The sequence below is a fragment of the Medicago sativa genome, chromosome 3, assembly GCF_051527215.1.
Source record: "Medicago sativa cultivar Bolivia chromosome 3, Bolivia_mono, whole genome shotgun sequence".
In the NCBI taxonomy this organism is placed as follows: domain Eukaryota; kingdom Viridiplantae; phylum Streptophyta; class Magnoliopsida; order Fabales; family Fabaceae; genus Medicago; species Medicago sativa.
The window spans coordinates 13518843-13538652 of record NC_140751.1 but is presented as its reverse complement, the minus strand read 5'-3'; the positions used below and the strand labels follow the sequence as shown (position 1 = coordinate 13538652).

The window sequence follows — 19810 nt, the reverse complement described above, 5'->3', positions numbered from 1 at the left end:
GAACCAGCATTTCAGTCATATTGTAAAAAAAACAGAAGAAGACTAGTGCTTTACCAATGATATAATCTGATATTATGAAATATTTATATGCTGATATTTTTGCAAATGAACTAACAAACATACAAGCTTAGATTGTTTTGAAAACATTTATTTGAAAACATATAACCAGAAAAACAAACTGCAGGCAAAGAGACACCTGTGTTTTTTGACATGGGGAAAGAGTAGTTTCCTACAAAATGTGAATACCATTAGAATGTGAATGAGAAAAAAATCCAACCACTCACTAACTCGTTTCGCTCTCGCCAAGTATGACTAATATAAACTTATTTATTCAGAAAATGGACAAACTAGCACTTCAACCAGTTTGTAGGTGGTAAATTACTCAGAAATAGAATTTTCCCCTGTATATTTGCCAAAACCAAATTTTAGCACATTTTTGCAATATTTCATCCATGTCTGTGTCACAGACTCACAATGGCATTCTACCGGGCCTCTAACAATGAGATTGAAGCTTCATTTATTGAACACTCTTTAGATGAAGATCTTGTATTATCCCTTGCTGCGTAGAACCCGGGTTCATTTGGTTTGGGGAGTAACCTTTCACCCTTTAACATAAAGACCACAGATGACATATTAGGCCTATCTTCTGGTAGCTGTTGAACACACAATAGACCAACATGAATAAATCTTATTATTTCTGAACGTATGGCCTCATCATCATATAATATGTCAGCTATTAACTGCAGTGGTCTTTCTTCAATCCATAGTTTCCATGCCTAAAATGACATCAAAGTTAGGGCTATAGTAAGCAACTATAATATTCAATAGTGTGTCACAACTCACAAGATAGATAAACATATACACTCCAAAACTTACATGCCCAAGAAGGTTTAGGCGATGTCGAGGGTCACAAAATCCGCTATTCTTCTTACCGCTAATTATTTCAAGTACAACGACTCCGAAGCTAAAAACATCTGATTTTATTGAGAAAGATCCATGGACGGCATATTCTGGAGACATATATCCACTGCAAGAAAAAAAAAATGAAGTTAGGTTAAAGAAAATATTAAAAGGAATTGTGTCATGGCGTATTTGGTCCCTAAAAAAATTCTTATCAGTATTGATACTTGAAACATAGAAAACAATCCTTGTAATATTTGTCCATATTGAACACACTCCATGTATAGTCTCTATTCTAAGGACTAAAATGAATATGGTCTATATATTCCAATATGAAAAAATATCACAGAAATCCAAAATAGTGAGGACAAAAAAGCAATCATTCCTATATTTATTCCTATATTTAAGGAACTAAAACTGACAAAAATGTTTCATAGAAACGAAATACAGAAACCAATGTATATTACAAAAACAAAAGTTATTTTAAGGGAAATAAATATAAGTCGAAATTACTATGTTCCCATGACTCTATTTGTATTAGCTTCAGCTTGGTCTCCCATAAATGATCTGGCTAAACCAAAATCTGATATCTTTGGGATCATATCAATATCAAGAAGAATATTGCTGGTCTTGAGATCTCTATGTATGATTCTTAATGTAGAATCCTGATGGAGATACAGCAGCCCTCGAGCAATCCCATCAATAATTTCCAAGCGCTTTGTCCAATCGAGTAATTTACTTCGTTTTGTATCTAATAAATGACATTTTCTGAAGTTAGCATGAGAACTACATTCTAGCAAGAGTAAAACCGAAAGCAATAATTAAGATCAATATATTTAGTAGGTGTGAAAGTTCAAACCAAAAATAAAGTAATCCAAGCTTCTGTTGGGCATGAATTCGTAGATCAACAACTTTTCATCTTGTTGAATAGAACAACCAAGAAGTTTTACAAGATTTCGGTGCTGAAGTGTTGCCATCAACTTCACTTCATTTTTGAACTCCTCGGCTCCTTGTCCTGAGGTTTTAGAGAGCCTCTTAACAGCAATCTCTCGGCCATCTAACATTATTCCCTAGTAATATATTTAGGAATTTAAGTGCTTATAGTACTTTATGAAATAAGGGGATAAATTAACTTGGTATCCAAGACTATACCTTGTACACTGGTCCAAAACCACCTTCTCCTAACTTGTTCCTGACGGAGAAGTGATATGTTGCATTAGTGATGGTCGAAAAATCAAATATTGTTGCCAAGTCACTATCTTCATCGTCCTTTTTGTGAAATAACTTTTTTAAACATCCTGAAGTAACAATTCAAGTGGTTTAATGTTTAGATAGCAATCAAACTTCAGAATCCATTGTAAGCTATAACTAATTATTATTGCGATATTATTTTCGTAGTATTTGAGCTAATCATAAATATTTGAGCTTTTCACCTGGCTTACCAAGCTTCTTTCTATATGCTGATATGACCAATACAATAACAGTTAGTCCTATAAGAAATGCAATAACTCCTGCAACAGTCCCAGCACCCTTTGAGTTCCTCTTATTCTTTTTATGATCTGAGTATTGAAATAAATATGTCAGTCAACAAGCTTACTAAAATAATTACAGAGGCATCTAAGAGAACAACACAATTTCCACAACTTCTATTTGGAAGTTTTTTTGGTCAAGTAGTGGCAAGACTCGCACACTTTAAGTGTGGAGAAGTCGGTAATCCCTGGTTCAAATCCACGCCTGTGCATATCAATGTCCTTATAACTACCATCTGAGCGGTACTTATGGTACAAGTACAACTTTCATTTGGAAGTTGATTCATAACCAACTGTTCTTAGAAATAAGCTTAGGTATGTGCTTAAAAGTAATAAGCTTGGTGCTTATTCATATCAAGACAAATTAAATGCTGAAATATTTAAATTTATGCTATATAATATATATCTAACTGAAAAGGCAAAAGATGTAATAGGAAATGAAAATACCAAGTTCTGAAGATGCCAGCCGTATGTAAATGTCTTGTCCTTGTTCTGGATGTTTTCGCATGTCGACAATGTTGTCAAACCAAAGTAAACAGCCACTTCCACCATCTCTGATATCTAAATTTGCATATGCAGTGCAAGTACAGTTTTTCAAACACACTGTCTTGCATTCTTCAAGGCTCAATCTCTTGTCAAACCACGATGCTGACGTGTCTGGCAACTTCATGCTTGTGTACTTCAGAAAGCCATCTCCAGTGTGACAATTCAATTTTGTTCTCCTGAGGCACCCACCAGACCAATCCGATGACCTCCATTTTAGTTGAAATTTTGGCATGAAACCTTCCAAGCATTCACATATTGGAAAGTTATTAATATTGCAGTTAGAGTTGATACCGCACAAGGCATAATTATCACATTGGTCTGCAGGACGAGAAGATATAGCCTCCCAAATTTGTGTCGTATCTGACCATAGAAGACGTTGTGAATTTCCGGATGGATCTAGCTCCATTCTAGTAATGATTGAATGGTTCATAGTTTCATATTGATAAGAGAATTCTTTGTCAGTGAACACTACTGAGAAATTCAAGACTCTGTGCATTCTTTGCCAAGAAACACCATTGAAAAGAAATCCATTCCATGACCCTCCTCTATACAAAAATCTTGCTCCCTTTTCAGTAACCAGTTGAGGAAAACCATGTATATCTATCCTATATGAACACTCACCTTCAGCAGGATCTTGAGGGCTTCTCCAAGATGTGAGATATCTATATGGACCAGTAACTAAATTACTTTTCAGCTTCATTCCCGCAAGGAAATTATTACCAGGATAATCAAAACTTTCCCATAAAAAATTCTGTTCACTGATTGTATCATTCAGAACAAGATTTCCTGAATCCAAAAGCTGAACAAACGGTTTCACTCCAATTCTTGATGAATTGGAATTCCAGATAACGCCTTTGGAGCCATCAAGAATAACAAGACTTCCTTGATCGGTGAGTTTCAGCATTGCTGTAGAGTTTTGTACAGGAGTATTTCTATTGGCAACCCACACAATAGTCCTTGGTGATATGTTCTTGTACCATATACCAAAGTATTGGCGTTGTGAATCGCCAAAGTTGAAAAATCCCGCTTCAAAGGTTCCAGCTGCAGAAACAAGCGTATCACCGTATTGCATAAACTGATTTGAAGCTATAGTAGTAAAAGTGTTCTGTTTACAGAAAGTGGGCACCATTAGCATTAGCATTAGCATCTTATTATGGTTCTCCATTGTGTTGGTTTATTTGTCCTCATCATTTTCATTTTATCAAATTCCAAATTCAAATGACATTGCTTAGTCGTCCAAGTCTTCCCGTGTGTATGCTAAATGATGCAAATTTCAAACAAAATCAACAAGTTTGTGGTGCATAATCTAGTCTACTCAACTTAAAGTTTGGCTTGTTGACCAAGACTTCTAGCTTTCCGTGTAACATGGATAATGGAGAAAGAAAGGGTGCCTAAAGTTTGAATGTCAATAAGCATAGACTTAATTGATTCAAAATATCAGGTTAGAGGAAGGAAATTAAAAAACAAAAATTTAGAGGTTAATAAGTGTGATAGAAATATTACTAAAAAATATAACATAGGTTGGATAGAAATATGATATATGATGGAGCATTATGGCGTCGTTTGATCCATACAGCAGACTTGATCCATGCAGCCGACCTCACTCAGTGGAATACGACATGTAGTTGTTGTTTGTATGCATATAAACAAAAATATAGCAGGGCTATTATTAAAAATAAAATAAAAAAAATAGAGAAGAAATGGAGAAAGAAATATATGTGCATATTTTTGTCTGCTTACCTTAGTGGTAGCCCCCATGGCCCTACGAACATGTCCATTCCCTTAGTGGTGGTGCTGCTAATTGTCTATTTATCCGTTCACATATTGTCAACAAACCAAAGCATTAAGCTGATTATACACCACAAAATTGTTTAGATTTTTCATCAATTATCACACGAGAAGACTTGGACTAAGCTGTGCCAATAAAGACACCTTTTTACAAAACTCAACAGCTATGATGCTGCTATTTCAAAATAAAAGAAAAATTAATGCTGAAATTCATTGATCAAGAAAGTTTTGTTATTCTTATGGCTCCAGAGGCCACCCTACATAGTTTTTTTTTTTTTTTTGTTATACATATAAGTTTTTTTTGTTGTTATACAAAAGAACACAATCCATTGATGGCAAAATTCGGCTAATTGTGTCTACCTCTTCGATAACAGAGTGGCTTCTGCAGTTTATGTGATTATACAATCCTCGAATAAACAACATACATACACTAAAATTTGTCTATAAGAAAGAGGTTAGTAATGTATGTGATCATAGCAGATACAGTTATGTTATATTGACAACCAAAGTTGTCATCACACCGTATGTATATACGGTAGATTCCATTTTTCCAACTTTTCATGTGTCTTGGAATGCGGGCTATAGAAACAAAGAGTGTATATGGCCCACAAAAATGGTATAAGTTGTTCATAGGTTGTCATATTTTGGATGTCATTGTATCACTTCTCTAGCAGATAAATTCTATGTAACCAAATAAATTAAATGTAACCAATAGCGGATAAATTCTATAAGAGGACCAACAAGTGACACTAACATATGAATTCCAACACATTCTCTTAATTGTTGAAATTCAAATTGGCTCCACTGAATTATGTGGGATTCAATTTGGTGAGATCCATACGAATTTTAAGAAATACAAGAAGATATGTTGAGAAATGTGTCAGAAAGCGCGTTGATAGTATTATTCAAAATTTTATCACTTGACCATGTTAAAAGCCACGTCATTCCCAAATATGAACTAGTCAAATTTTTAATGTTATTAATTCTTTCAACCATTTGCAGGTTGTAAATTCCAACACACATATACGCTCCTAATGGCCATAACTTCAGAAATCATACACATTTGAACAGTATTTAATCCATGTTAGTCATTCTAACGAGCTTCTACCACTGTGATTGAAGCTTCATTTATAGATAAAGATCCTACGCTATTTGTATTATCTCTTCCTGCGTAGAACCCGGGTTCATTTGGTTTGGGGAGTAAATTTTCACCCTTTAACATAAAAACCACAGATGACATGTTAGGCCTATTTTCTGGTAGCTGTTGAACACACAATAGACCAACGTGAAGAAATCTTATTATTTTTGAAGATATGGCCTCATCATCGTATAATTTGTCAGCTATGAACTCCAGTGGCCTTTCTTCAATCCATAGTCTCCATGCCTGAAATGACATAAAATTTACAGCAAGAATAAGCTCAATCCATACTCAATTTTCATTCGATGTAATGATAATTGATAAATCCTTTCTGTGAAGGTCTGTGTGGTGTTTTCTGTTAACCAATCGTCGTGATATGAGTTAGTATTATTTTTGAATTTCTTTTACCTTCCAGAAGGTTTATTGCGACGAAATAAAGATAGAAGTAAAGCAACTACCAATAGTGTGTGACAAGATAGAGGAACATATACACTTCAAAACTTACATGACCAAGAAGGTTTAGATGATGCAGAGGGTCACAAAATCCACGATTCTTCCTACCGCTAATTATCTCAAGTACGACGACTCCAAAACTAAAAACATCAGATTTTATTGAGAAAGATCCATGCACGGCATATTCTGGAGGCATATATCCACTGCAAGAAAAAACATATCAGTACCTGTAAGATACAATACTAGTAACATAATTTTGTAGTATTTAGTCCCTTAATTAATTTATGGCTTAATTAATGATTTGGTCCCTTAAGTTATTTGTTGGTTACATTTTGGTCCCATAAGTTATTAACGTTACAATTTGGTCCCTTAAGTTACTTTTTGGTTTCGTTTTGGTCCCTTAACTATTAAAAGTTTCGTTTTGGTCCCTTAACTTATTTTTTGGTTTCGTTTTGGTCCCTTAACTTATTTTTTTGTTTCGTTTTGGTCCCTTAACTCTTCCTCCGTCAACCACTTTGGTCCTTTACGTTAGGATGAATGTATTAGAGTTAAGAGACCAAAACGAAACCAAAAAATAAGTTAAGGGACCAAAACGAAATCAAAAAATAAGTTAAGGGACCAAATCGAAACAAAAAAAATAAGTTAAGGGACCAAAACAAAACTTTTAATAGTTAAGGGACCAAAACGAAACCAAAAAGTAAGTTAAGGGACCAAATTGTAACGTTAATAACTTAAGGGACCAAAACGAAACCAAAAAATAAGTTAAGGTACCAAAAAAGTAATTAAGCCTTAATTTATTTTAATCAATATCGTCTACATATTCCAATGTGATCATATGAGGACAAAAAAACAATCTATCCTATATTTCAGGAATTCAAACTGATAAAAATGTTTCATAGAAACTAAAACCAAAATTGATGATATTACAGAGACAAAAGTGTTGATTGTATTACTATGTTCCCATCACTCTATTTGTTTTAGCCTCAGCTTGGTCGCCCATAAATGATCTGGCTAAGCCAAAATCTGCTATCTTTGGGATCATGTCAATATCAAGAAGTATATTGCTGGTCTTGAGATCTCTATGTATGATTCTTAGTGTAGAATCCTGATGCAGATACAGCAGCCCCCGAGCAATCCCATCAATAATTTCCAATCGCTTTATCCAATCTAGTAATTTACTTCGTGTTGTATCTAACAGAAGACACATTTTAACTTAGCATGAGAATTATGTTATGGCGAAAGTAAACCTGAGAGCAATAAATTAGGTTGGTGTCAAAGTTCAAACCAAAAATAAAGTAATCCAAACTTCTGTTGGGCATGAATTCATAGATTAACAACTTTTCATCTTGTTGAATAGAACAACCAAGAAGTTTTACAAGATTACGGTGTTGAAGTGTTGCCATCAACTTTACTTCGTTTTTGAACTCCTCAACTCCTTGTCCCGATGTATTGCAAAGCCTTTTAACAGCAATCTCTTGGCCATCTACCATTAAGCCCTGGTAATGTTTCTGAAAATTTTAGTACTTACCTTACTCGGTGAAATAAGAAGATACATTAACTTGGTGACTAAAACATTACCTTGTATACTGGTCCAAAACCACCTTCTCCTAACTTGTTTCTGTTAGAAAAGTTATTTGTTGCATTAGTGATGGTCGAAAAATCAAATATTGTTGCCAAGTCACCATCTTCCTTCTCTTTCTTGTGCTTCCGATGAATTAACTTTTTTATATAACCTGAAGCAACAATTTAAGTGGTTAATGTTGACAAAGTAAAGAGACAAATCAATCAAACTTTAAAATTCATTGTAAGTTGTTAAAAATTCTGATTGCAACTCTACTTGAGTACTGTTTAATTAAATAAAAAATATTTGACATTTACTTATCATAACTATTTCACCTGGCTTACCAATTTTCTCTCTATATGCCGATGTGACCAATACAAGAACGGTTAGTCCTATTATGAATGCAATAACTCCTGCAACAGTCCAAGCACGCTTCAAGTTTCTCTTATTCTTTTTATGATCTGAGGGTTGAAATAAATGTCAGTCAACAAGAAGGTATAGAAGCTTACTATAACGAAGGAAAAATGCATCCATAATCATGTTCTTAGAAATATCACAGGTATATGCTTAAAAGTGACAAGAGAATTTAAGTGTCACCTAATTTCAAGTTTACAATAGTGCTTAATAATATGAAGAAAAATGCTGAAATATATGAACTTGTGCTATATATATATCGAACTGACAAGGCAAAAGATGTAATAGGATAAGAAAAATACTGAATTCTGAAGATGCGAGTCGTATGTAAATGTCTTGTCCTACGTCGGGATGTTTTCTCATGTCCACAATATTGTTAAACCAAAGTAAGCAGCCACTCCCACCATCTCTGATATCTGAATTTGCATATGCCGTGCAAGTACAGTTTTTCAAACACACTGTCTTACATTCCTCAAGGCTCAAGCTCGTGTCATGCCAAGATGTTGACGTGTCTGGCAACTTCATGCTTGTGTACTTCAGAAAGCCATCTCCAGTGTGACAATTCAATTTTGTTCTCCTGAGGCACCCACCAGACCAATCCGAGGACTTCCATTTTGGTTGAAATTTTGGCAAGAAACCTTCTAAGCATTCACATATTGGAAAGTCATTAATATTGCAATTAGAGTTGATACTACAATAGACATAATCTTCACACTGGTCTAGTGCACGACTAGCTATAGCCACCCAATTTCGTGTCTGATCTGACCATATAAAACGGTTTGGAATTCCATATGGATCTAGCACAAATCTAGTAATCATTGAACTGTTAAACGTTTCGTATTGATAAATGACTTCTTTATCAGTTATCACAAATGAGCGATTCAAGACTCTATGCATTCTTAGCCAATAAGCTCCATTGAAATGATATCCATTCCATGACCCGCCTCTATAAAGAATTGTTTTTCCCTTTGCAATAACCTGTTGAGGAAAACCATGAGTATCTATCCTATACGAAAACTCACCGTCAGCAGGATCTTCAGAGGATCTCCAAGAAGTCAGATATCTATATGGACCGGTAACTAAGTTACTTTTCAGCTTCATTCCAGCAAGGAAAGTGTTACCAGGATAATCGAAACTTTCCCACAAAAAGTTCTGAGAGCTGATTGCATCTTTCACAACAAGGTTCCCTGAATCCAACAACTGCACAACAACTGATTTCACCGCCGCAAATCTTGATGAATTGGAGTTCCAGATGACACCTTTGGAGCCATCAAGAATAACAAGACTTCCTTGGTCGTTGAGTTTCAGCATTGCTGTTGAGTTACGTACAGGAGTGTTTCTATTGGCAACCCACACAATAGTCCTTGGTGATATGTTTTTGTACCATATACCGAAGTATTGGCGTTGTGGTGGATCTCCAAAGTAGAAAAATCCTGCTTCAAACCTTCCAGTTCCAGAAACAAGAGTATCACCGAATTGCATAAACTGATTTGGAGCAATAGTAGTAAAAGTGTTATGTTTACAGAAAGTGGGCATGGAACAAAAGAAGAAAGTAGACACCATTAGAATTAGCATTAGCATCTTATTATGGTTTTCCATTGTATTTGTTTATTTGTCCTCATCATTTTCATTTTATCAAATTCCAAATTCAAATGACATGGCTTAGTCGTCCAAGTCTTCCCGTGTGTATGCCAACTGATGCAAATTTCAAACAAAATCAACAAGTTTGTGGTGCATAATCAACAAGTTTCTACTCGACTTAAAGTTTGGATTGTTGACCAAGACTTATAGCTTTGCGTGTAACATGGATGATGGAAAAGGGAAGGTTGCCAAAAGTATGAATGTCAAGAAGCATAGACTTAATTGATTCAAAACATCACTTAAGAGAGAGAAAATTACTCCCTCCGTCCCATTTTAAATGACTTAATTTGAAAATGTGTATCGTTCACATACCATATTAACTCTATTTTTCTACTAATATATAAAGATATAATAAAAAATATAAGATATTGTTGGATTTCTTTCGATAAATATTTTCAAAATATTTTTTTCCTAATAGATTATTAAAGATTTTTAAGATCAAAATTGTGCATTGACATACGTGATAGTATTAACTGTCACATAATATGAGACGAAGGGAGTAAAAATAAAAAACCTAGAGGTTAATAAGTAAGATAGAAATATTACTAAAAAAAATTAACATAGGTTGGATAGACATATGATATATGATAAAACATTATGACGTCGTTTAATGCATGCAGCCAACCTGATCAATATAGCCGACCTCGTTTAGTGGAACACGACAAAAATATCTATAACAGAAAACTAAATATAGTACGGCTAATATTAAAATAAAAAATAAAAATAGCCGAAATGGAGAAAGAAATATACATGCATATTTTTGTCTGGTTACCTTGCAGGTAGCCCCCATGGCCCCACGAACATGGACCATGTCCAATGGTTGTGCTGAATGGGACTTTCAACATGTGATGAAGCTCCAATGGGATGTTGAATGGTGTTGAGAGATGATGTGGAGGAAAGAAGTGTTGAACACATTCAACAATGTTTAACCGGCTGCCACAGGGACACGCGGAAGCAAACCGTTGGCCAAGCATGGCGCGTGTACAACAAGCGCTGATAGGCGCGAGTGTGCTGCAGGAGAGGCGGAGAGAGAAGATTCTTTGTGGATAATGGGTGATACATGGCTGATTCTGATTGGTTGTATGGACTTTTATCATCTTAATAATTTCAACTCAATTATTTCACTCGAAATTAATTTTTTTTTTTTTTACCAAAATTCATGATTTTTTTTCTCTATAAATAGAGACTTGGTTCATTTGATTTTGACACAAAAAAAAAACAAGTTTTTCACTATCTTAATCTTATTATTATCTTTCTATTAGCGAACTAAGTGAAGTTTTAATCTTATTCTTAGTGAAATGGATCCCAATAATAACCATTTCAACACCCATAATTATTCTAATTATCCATTTAACCGCGAAAATCCCAACAATTATCCAAATCCAAATCAATTTTTCAACCAACGTCCTCAAAACATACCTAATTTTGGTTTTACACCAAATTTCAACCAGTCATCCTCTATTCCAAACTTTCATGCATATTATGGATCTATGATGAGATATCCATCTCAAACACCCCCATTTAATGGTTATATGCTAATGGAGAATGAAAATTTTCCTAGTGTTGGTGCATCTCAATATCCTGAATTTTCAACACAAATAACTCCTGGTGGCATGGCAGTTGCTAATGAATTCAGTCCAAATCCAGAAGATTCAACTCCTAAGAGCAAGGAAAGTAAGGAACCAGCATGGAACACTCAACAAAATTTGGTGCTAATTAGTGCATGGATTAAATATGGAACAAGTAGTGTTGTCGGGAGAAACCAGAGAGGAGAAATATATTGGGGTAAAATTGTTGAGTATTGTAATGAGTATTGCTCATTCGATTCTCCCCGCGATCTAGTTGCATGCCGAAACAGTTTTAATTATATGAGCAAAGTAATAAATAAATGGATTGGTGCTTATGAAAGCGCTAAACGTTTGCAAGGAAGCAGTTGGTCGGAAGATGATGTTTTGGCAAAAGCGCAGGAATTATTTGCATGTAGGAAGAATGTTCAATTTACTTTAAAGGAAGAATGGCACGCTCTCCATGATCAACCACGTTATGGTAGTCAAATGGGAGGAAATGTTGGGTCAGGAAGTAGTGGATCTAAGAGATATCACGAGGACTTTGTAGGATCTAGTGTTCGTCCAATGGGTAGGGAGGCAGCTAAAAAAAGGTAAAAAGAAAAGCAAGGACGCTGCCTTGGAGGAGGTGGAAAAGCAGTGGGTTGAATTCAAAGAAATCAAGGTGCAAGAGATTGAACAATTGAAAGAGTTCACCTTGGTGCAACAGGAGAAAAACATTGAAGAAAATGAAACTGTATGTAAAGTTAAGTTCCGAAGAGCATCTCGATGACCGGAAAAAAGAGCTGCTGGAAAACTTGGAGCATGAGCTGTTTGGAAATTAATTTCAGTCAAATATTTGTTTGTATTCGGTTAAAATTTCATGTGTTGTCTAGTCCCCAGTGTTTGCTTTAATAATTGTCAGTGTTGTCTAGTCCTCAGTGATTGCTTTATCCCCATTGATAGTCCCCAGTGTTGTCTAGTCCCCAGTGTTGTCTAGTCCCCCGTGACATATTTCACATACTATTTGCTTTAATAATTATGCCCACTGTGTGCCCATTATTTCACATACTATTTGCTTTAATAATTATGCCCACTGTGTGCGCCCATTATTTGACATACTATTTGCTCTAATAATTATCTCCACTATTTGCTTTAATACAATACAATAACTTATTTCAAATCCGTCAATGTCCACCACACAATGTACTTATATATAGGGACTCATATCTACTTCCAATTTCACAAATCTCATTCATATCTACTTCCAATTTCACAAATCTCATTCATATCTACTTCCAATATCACAAAAAACTATTCAATCTACTTCCAAGGGTGAATTACTTTGTGAATCAACGTCCCTGTAATATGACATACTATCTAGCTGATGGTATCTACCGTTCTTATCCAATTTTCGTCAAATCAATTAGACTTCCTCAAAGTGAACCCGATAAGTTATTTGCAAAACATCAAGAGGGATGTCGGAAGGACATCGAAAGTGCTTTTGGAGTGCTTCAAGCTCGATTTAAAATCATCCGTGAACCAGCTCGCTTGTGGGACATAGCCGATTTGGGTATCATCATGAGGTCATGCATCATATTACATAATATGATTGTTGAGGATGAACGAGATACATATGCTCAACGTTGGACCAATTTTGAGCAACCTGGGGAAAGTGGATCTAGTACACCGCAACCATACTCGACCGAGGTGTTACCAGCTTTAGCAAATCATGTGCGTGCTAGATCCGAGTTGCGTGATCCAGATGTTCATCACGAATTGCAAGCAGATCTAGTGAAACATATATTCACAAAGTTTGGAATGTATCTTGATTGAAGATGATTTGTATCGTACTAAATAAATTACTTGTGTGTTGTATGTTTAGTTTGTTGTATTGCATTTTAAGTTATTTGTGTTCCGCGTGCTTAGTTTGTTGTATTGCATTTTAAGTTAAGAAAATAAAAATAAATTATTTTAGAAAATTTTGTTTTTCCAAAAAAACTAAAAAATAAATAGTTAATTATATTATTTTAATTTAATTATAATCGATAATTATAATCGATAATTTTATGTAATTATAAAAACAAACATTAAATAAGAATAAGAAATGAAAAATGGTGGGGTAGAGTGTTGAATGAAAAACCATTGGAGAGGGTAAAAGTTGAATGAATGTTGATAAGAGAGAGAAAATGACGTGAAATGTTGGGAATTGAAAAAGTGGCTGTTGAATGATGTTGAAAGAGAAAACCATTGGAGATGGTCTTAGTGGTGCTGCTAATTGTCAATTTATCTGTTCACATCTTGTCAACAAACCAAAGCTTTAAGCTTAGTAGACTAGATTCTACACCACAAAATTGTTTTGATTTTTCATCAATTATCACACGAGAAGACTTAGTGTAACACCCACGTCGTGGCTTTCGATATCCCGCTAGGTGGATACGAAAGGTTCCCGACCTAAGGGGAATGGTTTAAGCCGCAAGGGACCTCCATGACAATAGTAGGAACCAAAACACATCGGAATGAGAGGGATCCGGAGGCCGTGTAGGTATGGGACTACATGGTTGAAGGAAGGCTTATAAGAATTGTTAGGTACTACCCATATCAACAAGATGCATCTTCTTTTCGGGAGCTCAATCCATAGGAACTCCACAGTTAAGCGTGCTTGGCTTGGAGTAGTACTAGGATGGGTGACCTACCGGGAAGTTTCCCGGTAAGCATGTGAGTGAGGACAAAGCATGCTGAAAAGACTCGTGTTGGTTTGTGGGCTTAGTCGGCAATCCTGTAAGCAGTCTGGGATGTTACACTTCCTATTTTGTTTTAGATAAGCAGGTTGGACGACAAGTTAGTTGCCGGATGGACATCTCATCAAATGCTCGTTCGTACACGCTGAGGGATGGATATGGATCTCAAGGACGTATCTGTTATTATTTTAGGAAAAAGGTGTAGTAACGTATTTTACGAACGTGTATTGATGTATATTATTCATTCGAAGTTTTTATGTTGTAATTTTAATGTATCCAATACTAAAAATAACGCACGTGTTAAACTTTCTAGATACGTTTAGTATGGGTGTTACATTTGGTATCAGAGCAGACCTCTCCCAGTACGGTGTGGTTCGGGGACGAACCAAGCGGAAGCTGGTGGGCATGTAACACCCACGTCGTGGCTTTCGATATCCCGCTAGGTGGATACGAAAGGTTCTCAATTCAAGGAGAACGGTTTAAGCCGCAAGGGACCCCCACGACAATAGAAGGAACCGAAACACATCGGAATGAGAGGGATCCGGAGGCCGTGTAGGTATGGGACTACATGGTTGAAGGAAAGCTTATAAGTATTGTTAGGTACTACCCATATCAACAAGATGCATCTTCTTTTCGGGAGCTCAATCCATAGGAACTCCACAGTTAAGCGTGCTTGGCTTGGAGTAGTACTAGGATGGGTGACCTACCGGGAAGTTTCCCGGTAAGCATGTGAGTGAGGACAAAGCATGCTGAAAAGATTCGTGTTGGTTTGTGGGGTTAGTCGGCAATCCTATAAGCAGTCTGCGATGTTACACTTGGTATCAGACTGCTTACAGGATTGCCGACTAACCCCACAAACCAACACGAGTCTTTTCAGCATGCTTTGTCCTCACTCACATGCTTACCGGGAAACTTCCCGGTAGGTCACCCATCCTAGTACTACTCCAAGCCAAGCACGCTTAACTGTGGAGTTCCTATGGATTGAGCTCCCGAAAAGAAGATGCATCTTGTTGATATGGGTAGTACCTAACAATTCTTATAAGCCTTCCTTCAACCATGTAGTCCCATACCTACACGGCCTCCGGATCCCTCTCATTCCGATGTGTTTCGGTTCCTACTATTGTCGTGGGGGTCCCTTGCGGCTTAAACCGTTCCCCTTAGGTCGGGAACCTTTCGTATCCACCTAGCGGGATATCGAAAGCCACGACGTGGGTGTTACATGCCCACCAGCTTCCGCCTGGTTCGTCCCCGAACCACACCGTACTGGGAGAGGTCTGCTTTGATACCAAGTGTAACATCCCAGACTGCTTACAGGATTGCCGACTAACCCCACAAACCAACACGAGTCTTTTCAGCATGCTTTGTCCTCACTCACATGCTTACCGGGAAACTTCCCGGTAGGTCACCCATCCTAGTACTACTCCAAGCCAAGCACGCTTAACTGTGGAGTTCCTATGGATTGAGCTCCCGAAAAGAAGATGCATCTTGTTGATATGGGTAGTACCTAACAATTCTTATAAGCCTTCCTTCAACCATGTAGTCCCATACCTACACGGCCTCCGGATCCCTCTCATTCCGATGTGTTTCGGTTCCTACTATTGTCGTGGGGGTCCCTTGCGGCTTAAACTGTTCCCCTTAAGTCGGGAACCTTTCGTATCCACCTAGTGGGATATCGAAAGCCACGACGTGGGTGTTACATCCCTGGATCGAAACCAGGCTCTGATACCAATTGTAACACCCATACCAGACGTATCTAGAAAGTCTGGCACGTGCGTTAATATTAGTACTGGATACATTAAAATATACAACATAAAATTTTACGAATGAATAATAATTACATCAAGTCACGTTCGTATAAATCATAATACAATACAACTCATCCATACATAAAAATACATCCTTGATGTCCATATCGTCCCGCAGCTTTACGAACGAACCCTTGACGTAATATCCATCCGGCTCCGAACATGCATAACATCCTGCTTATCTGAAACAAATAAGGATTGGGATGAGACATAATCTCTCAGCGAGTTCCCCTAAATCCTAGGCTATAGGCAACCTCAAGGGGAAACCTACGGTCACCACGTGTCTACATTACAACCTGGCGGTTGATTATACGTGTGTGGGGACTTGCATACTAGACGGTCGTGCATACTAGAGCCGTCATAGTCTTATCTTAACTTGTTATAGGCTTTACTTCCTATACGTGTCATGGCGGTTGAGGGGAACCTAGAACTGCGTTGCCAAGAATATACTCTATGTATCGAGGCCTAAACATAACATAATCATGACACGGCTCTAAACCGGACGATTAGGGGAAACCTATGATCGTCGTCGGTATCATGCTCTTTACTTGCTCTATTCCATGCCTTGTACTTGTCATGTAGCATCTATTGCTCTTATTCTTAAACATAAACTTGCATGGATTCACTCTTGCATACTCATGAACATAACATAATCATAATCATATCATACATAAACGTATCTAAGTTCATTCATTGGGTTAGCGTTGAACAAACAATTATTATCTTGGTTCATTTTACGGATAGTCCCGGGTGGAGTAACCCCGAGATCAATCCCATACATGACCGATGTACGTACATCGGACTCCCTCGGTGTCGTGCGGGTCCCTTGCGGCTTAAACCGTTCCCCTTAGGTCGAGAACCTCCCGTATCCCCCTGGCGTGGATAACAAGAGACACGAGCACCTACGTCTTGCTTATTTCAGTGACATGCGGGTCCCTTACGGCTTGAATCGTTCCCCTTAGATCGAGAACCTCTTGTATCCCCCTGATGTGGATAGCAAGAGACATGCCACCTACTTATTAAGTCATAGTCTTGTCGTACGTATACATAAACATATTCATACTTGCTTGCTTATTATCTCGGACCCTTAAATCGATCCGATTATCGGTAAATACATACTTGTTCATGCTTGAAAGTTCTTAATCGTGATGGAGTGATTAACTAATCAAACCACGACTTAACATGCTTACTATCTTAATCTTAATCATGTGCGAAGATAGCATACTTCGCGTCTTAACATTCTAGGGATCTTGCTAACTAGCTAGTTCTCGACAACTATGTCGAGGCTCTAGTTTTCCCTTGCTTAATGAATACTTTGCTACCCGATTCATGACTTGTTTCTCTCGTATGCCATGCCTTACTAACATGCTTAATACTTGCCTCATATCATAAAAATCATGCTTTCATTGATCGTCATTTAGGACCTTGGTTTGAGGGGTTTACATTCGTTAAAAGATACCACAGAGAAAACCGCGTCGCGAATCCCCACGCCTGCCTGAAGCGAGCAAAACAATGGGATTTCTCCCTGTCTTACTCGCCTAGGCGAGTAGATTTGCTGGGGAGGCGAGCAGCAGCTCGCAGCTGCGAGTTGGGGGCGAGCAAAACCCCCCATTTGCAGTTCTAGCTCGCCATGGCGAGTAATTGCTTGCCGTGGCGAGTTAGGACAGTCCAGAACACTTAAAATTGGTATTTTTGACCCAAAAACCTCAAACCAAGTGTCTATGTGTTTTGGAACATATTTGATCATTGGAAACTTATAAAACATGCATATGGCAAGTATTAACATGTATAGCATGCATGACATAAAAAGGGCAACTAGACTAATACATAAACCCTAGAATTTCTTGTTATTCATACTAAACATACATGGCATAATCATAATCCCAAAGGGTAGGAAAACTAGCTATGGAACTCACCTAATCAAGTTCTTGAAGCTTCACAAAGTTCCAAGCCCAAACAAGCTAAAACCCTAGTTTTGCTTCTCATGCTTCCTTTGTCCAAACCATAACCATCTTGATATTTTCTTGCAAATCTAAGGCATCTTAATCCTTGCTAGCCCATCTCTAATCCCAAAACAAAGCTTTCTTCAACAAACCCTAACTTTTCATGAACTTCTCTTAAGGAGGAAAAGTGGTGAAATCAACCCATTCCAAACTTCATGTCTCTTCCTTGATCAAGATGTAACCATAACATACACAAGCCCCAAGATTCCCCTTTACTAACAACAAACCCTTGATTCATTAAGAAGAGGATAAATAGAGAAATTAAACATAATCCATACTTCCCTAAGCTTAAATGATCATAAGGGAACAAGTTTGGAAGTTTACCATGAGAGGATGAAGTTTTGAGAAGGATTGGTGGAGAGGAGAAGAGAAAATGGCGTGGGAGAAGAGAAGAGAGAAGGGAGAGAAATGTTTTCCCCAACTTAGAGAGAGAAAGGATAAGGGAAAATGAGATATTTTCCACCCAAAAACATATAAATATCCTTTTCCATGAAATTACCATTATGCCCTTGCCTTGAACGTGTTTAAATCCGACACTGATACTTAATCCGTATTATGCTGACATGTCATAAAATATTTTCCATTAACTTACTTTTCATAAATTAAATTCATCTGACACGGTCAACGGGTAATATACCGATACTGTCAGGCGGGATAATACATTCTACCCCCCTTAAAAAAATTTCGTCCTCGAAATTTAGAGATCGACTACCAATCCTCATGACATAAAAATATACAACAATAAAATTTTCGAATGAATATTTATACAACAAATTGCGTTCGTGCATACAATAACATACACATCTCATCCATACATAGAATTTACATCCTTGTTTTACTTGGCATCTTGAAGCGATACGAACGCGCACTTGTTGAAACATCCATCCGGCTACAAGCTTGCATAACATCCTGCTTATCTGAAACAAATAAGGATTGGGATGAGACATAATGTCTCAGTGAGTTCCCCTAAATCCTAGGCTATAGGCAACCTCAAGGGGAAACCTACGGTCACCACGTGTCTACTTTACAACCTGACGGTTGATTATACGTGTGTGGGGACTTGCATACTTAGACGGTTGTGCATACTAGGGCCGTCATAGTCTTATCTCACTTGTTATAGGCTTCACTTCCTATACGTGTCATGGCGGTCGAGGGGAAATCTAGGACCGCATTGCCAAGAATACACTTTAAGTATCAAGGCCCAAACATAACATAATCATGGCACGATTCTAAACCGGACGATTAGGGGAAACCTAATATCGTCATCGGTATCATATTCATAACTTGCTCTTTACATATCTTGTACTTGTCTTAAAGCATCTAATGCTTTTATTCTTATACATAATCGTGCATGGAATCATAATCATATCATACATAAACGTACTTAAGTTCATTCATATTGGTTAGCGTTGAACAAACAATTATTATCTTGATTCATTTTACAGATAGTCCCGGGTGGAGTAACCCCGAGATCAATCCCATACATGACCGATGTACGTACATCGGACTCCCTCAGTGTCGTGCGGGTCCCTTGCGGCTTAAACCGTTCCCCTTAGATCGAGAACCTCCCGTATCCCCCTGGCGTGGATAACAAGAGACACGAACACCTACATCTTATTTACTCGGCGACATGCGGGTCCCTTACGGCTTAAATCGTTCTCATCATGAGAACCCCTTGTATCCCCCTGATGTGGATAGCAAGAGACATGCCACCTACACTTATTAAGTCATAGTCTTGTCGTGCATA

The 19810-nt window shown here is 37.3% G+C and overlaps 2 protein-coding genes and 1 pseudogene across 4 annotated transcripts; 1 reads left to right on the top strand and 2 right to left on the bottom strand.

Annotated features, from left to right (window-relative positions):
* Window positions 1–49: 49 nt before the first annotated feature.
* Window positions 50–4933, bottom strand: LOC146935901 (G-type lectin S-receptor-like serine/threonine-protein kinase At4g27290). 2 transcript variants are annotated; one of them, XM_085750949.1, is made up of 7 exons: window positions 2877–4933; window positions 2343–2459; window positions 2053–2198; window positions 1760–1970; window positions 1414–1651; window positions 877–1027; window positions 50–776 (listed from the first exon to the last, which is right to left on the bottom strand). In XM_085750949.1, the coding sequence occupies exons 1-7, from the start codon at window positions 4138–4140 to the stop codon at window positions 483–485; spliced, it is 2421 nt and encodes an 806-aa protein (XP_085607075.1). In that variant the 5' UTR covers window positions 4141–4933; the 3' UTR covers window positions 50–482. The 2 variants fall into 2 exon arrangements, with proteins under 2 accessions (XP_085607075.1, XP_085607076.1); XM_085750950.1 differs by having other exon boundaries at window positions 2334–2459; window positions 2877–4932.
* Window positions 4934–5717: 784 nt separating this feature from the next.
* On the bottom strand, window positions 5718–10179 carry LOC146935900 (G-type lectin S-receptor-like serine/threonine-protein kinase At4g27290). Of its 2 annotated transcripts, none has more exons than XM_085750946.1 (7): window positions 8632–10179; window positions 8260–8376; window positions 7933–8087; window positions 7640–7850; window positions 7308–7545; window positions 6407–6557; window positions 5718–6147 (listed from the first exon to the last, which is right to left on the bottom strand). In XM_085750946.1, the coding sequence occupies exons 1-7, from the start codon at window positions 9926–9928 to the stop codon at window positions 5857–5859; spliced, it is 2460 nt and encodes an 819-aa protein (XP_085607072.1). In that variant the 5' UTR covers window positions 9929–10179; the 3' UTR covers window positions 5718–5856. The 2 variants fall into 2 exon arrangements, with proteins under 2 accessions (XP_085607072.1, XP_085607071.1); XM_085750945.1 differs by having other exon boundaries at window positions 8251–8376; window positions 8632–10157.
* A 1089-nt stretch (window positions 10180–11268) lies between these two features.
* LOC146935899 (uncharacterized) lies at window positions 11269–12432 on the top strand (annotated as a pseudogene).
* Window positions 12433–19810: the final 7378 nt, after the last annotated feature.

What these genes read in the sequence shown, in the direction of transcription:
- LOC146935901 (XM_085750950.1), bottom strand. Translation starts at nt 4,140, where the DNA reads ATGGAGAACCATAATAAGATGCTAATGCTAATGCTAATGGTGCCCACT. An exon ending in AAAGAAGCTTGGTAAGCCAG is followed by an intron (nt 2,199 to 2,333) that starts GTGAAAAGCTCA and finishes TTGTTACTTCAG; the next exon opens with GATGTTTAAAAAAGTTATTT. An exon ending in AATAGAGTCATGGGAACATA is followed by an intron (nt 1,028 to 1,413) that starts GTAATTTCGACT and finishes TTTTTCTTGCAG; the next exon opens with TGGATATATGTCTCCAGAAT.
- LOC146935900 (XM_085750945.1), bottom strand. Translation starts at nt 9,928, where the DNA reads ATGGAAAACCATAATAAGATGCTAATGCTAATTCTAATGGTGTCTACT. An exon ending in AGAGAAAATTGGTAAGCCAG is followed by an intron (nt 8,088 to 8,250) that starts GTGAAATAGTTA and finishes TTGTTGCTTCAG; the next exon opens with GTTATATAAAAAAGTTAATT. An exon ending in TTTGGATTACTTTATTTTTG is followed by an intron (nt 7,546 to 7,639) that starts GTTTGAACTTTG and finishes GTCTTCTGTTAG; the next exon opens with ATACAACACGAAGTAAATTA.